This window comes from Asparagus officinalis, chromosome 3, assembly GCF_001876935.1.
Source record: "Asparagus officinalis chromosome 3, Aspof.V1, whole genome shotgun sequence".
Taxonomy (NCBI): Eukaryota; Viridiplantae; Streptophyta; class Magnoliopsida; order Asparagales; family Asparagaceae; genus Asparagus; species Asparagus officinalis.
This window is the reverse complement of record NC_033796.1, coordinates 14142801-14145251: the sequence shown is the minus strand read 5'-3', so window position 1 is coordinate 14145251 and position 2451 is coordinate 14142801. Positions and strand designations below refer to the sequence as shown.

The following is a 2451-nucleotide window of genomic DNA, read 5'->3' as shown; positions in this document are numbered from 1 at the left end:
TACGTTATGCGGACATCATCCTGGTGACATGGTTTAAGTACTGTGTTTTTGCAACTGGCCTGTATACTATACCTAGTCCAATTAGTACAATAAGCTAAAAGAATAACCCTAGATCATCTCAGAAAATCAAAACCATATGTTCAACATTTTTAAATACACACTAGCTTACTCTATAAGCGATCAACCTTAATTGTACCTCTTCCGTACCTTTAATTTTCCATTCATCAAATGCGATTAAGTATTTAAAGCCTCACTAGGCCTTGCAAATTTTCTCATCTCCTCCGCATTCGCACCCTAGACTCCTAGAGAGATGGAAATAGAAGAAGAGTATTGCAATACTGAACTTTGTCTTGGAATTGGGAGGGAGCCCACCTCGAAGAGAAACTCGGAGCAAATTTCTTCACTCCAAATTAATTTCAAAGAAGTAGATCAAAAAGAGAGAAAACCGTCAATCAAAGGAGGAGGAGGAGAAGAAAACAAGCCCGTATCAATTCGGAAAAAGCTTAGGTTGAGCACAGAGCAATCTGAATTTCTTGAAAACGCATACAGAGCCCATGCTACTCTCACTCAGGTTCTCTCAAAAGCCTATGATTATGTATCAGTTCAATCATTGTATTGATGCCCAAACTTGATTAATTATTTGTTAAATATATTCTTATATTTTTTGATAGGATGAGAAGTTAGAACTAGCAGAGGAGCTCAATTTGAGCCCACGTCAAGTGGAAGTTTGGTTTCAAAATAGAAGATCGAGGTATTTAGCATGCGTTTGATTGAGTTTTATCTTGATTATGTTTGTCTTAGAATTTATGAAGTTAGCAAGCACTCACTATTGTGAGGATTATGCATGTCAAAAAATTATCCTTCGGACTTTTGCTCATCTGATCAACGGTGCACGAAAAGATATATACATAGTTTCTGGGTCAATTCATGAATCTTTAAAACCTTTTGTATTGCCCTACGTAATTCATGGAGAGACAATTCATGATGTACTAAAATCAGTCTAATTTTGTATTGTTCTTATTAAATAGTCTTTTTTAATAATTTTACAACATGACAACTACCAAGAACCAGAATTAACCGGTTATATATTTTTATAATCAATGATTAAACAAAAGTAAATAAACATAACGAAAGTAAACTTATCACGGGCCTCATAAATGTAAGTTTTCATATATGTGTGTGAGCTTGTGTGTATCCTTCAAAAAAATAAATATATATTCAACATTTCTATTATTGCAGGACTAAGTTTAAGCAGATGAAGATGGAGCGCGAGTATCTGAAAAAATTATGTGAGAGCCTTACTGAAGAGAATCAGAGGCTAAAGAGAGAGATGCTGGAATTACTGATGTTAGTGAAGTGTTGGCAAAAAAATACGCAAGAGGAGTAAAGATAAAATATATTTAACATACAACTAGCAAAAGTTTATTGAATTTATGCACTACTCTCTTGAGAGCCTCTATTGCTTAATCTATGTAAATAATATCACTATATCAGGATGGGAAAGCTACATGCACGCTTTATAAATAAAGTAATTAATATATTACATCTATATTTCTTCTCGCAAAATAAACATTTATACCTATAATTCCCTCAAATCTTTAACTTGTGTAACAATCTTGAATTTGACACATCCATATGAAATCTTTTCTCATGTATTAATATCATGATTAAATGATACTTATTTTAACAAAATTGTATAACATTTCTTATTGATAATAGATTAATAGATAGTATAAGTAATTCAGCTCTACTTAGGATCTGTTCGGTTGCAAACTTTATATAGGAAAAGTGGAATTGTAGGGTCCACGTCAACTTTCTGTATTTTACTTTGTTTGGTTATCATGTTAAAGGGGATGATATGGTATCTCAATATTAAATCCCTCTAAATTGGAAAAAATTTGGTAGGAAGTTAACATAGCATTAGTACTATGTGGATGTACATTCTGTTGTGCACGGAAGCCACCAATCGTTGTGCTTCGAGGAACCAAAACAAACGACGAGAGAAGGCCAAACAAATCAAAATAATGCCACAAACACAAACAACTGATTTTAACGTGGTTCGGCAAGTTGCATACGTCCACGGGGAAAGAAGGGGATTGATGTAGGACGCTTAATCTGAGTTGGAGTCTATTTAGATTAGGAAATATAGATTAGAAAATAAATTCAACTTTAGAGTCAAATTAGATTAGGAAACAAAATCAATTTTGATTCATGATTTGTTTCCTCTATTATAAGGAGTCTTTTTAGGATAGAATTTGATACTTTCTTTTTTTTGTAATTCTAGTCTTACTAGGAGTCTTATTTGATACTTTCTATTTTTGTAATTCTAGTCTTATTAGGAGTCTTATTTGTTTTTCTATTTAAGAAGAGTCATGTAACCCCAAAGGAGAATAACTTTTGATTAATAAAATTTCGTTTTTCCTCAATATTTCTTGAGTCATGTAACCCCAA

At 32.7% G+C, this 2451-nt stretch overlaps 1 protein-coding gene across 1 annotated transcript; it reads left to right on the top strand.

Annotated features, from left to right (window-relative positions):
* LOC109834656 (homeobox-leucine zipper protein HOX11-like) lies at positions 311 to 1387 on the top strand. The gene is made up of 3 exons (XM_020402685.1): positions 311 to 571; positions 672 to 751; positions 1240 to 1387. The coding sequence occupies exons 1-3, from the start codon at positions 311 to 313 to the stop codon at positions 1385 to 1387; spliced, it is 489 nt and encodes a 162-aa protein (XP_020258274.1).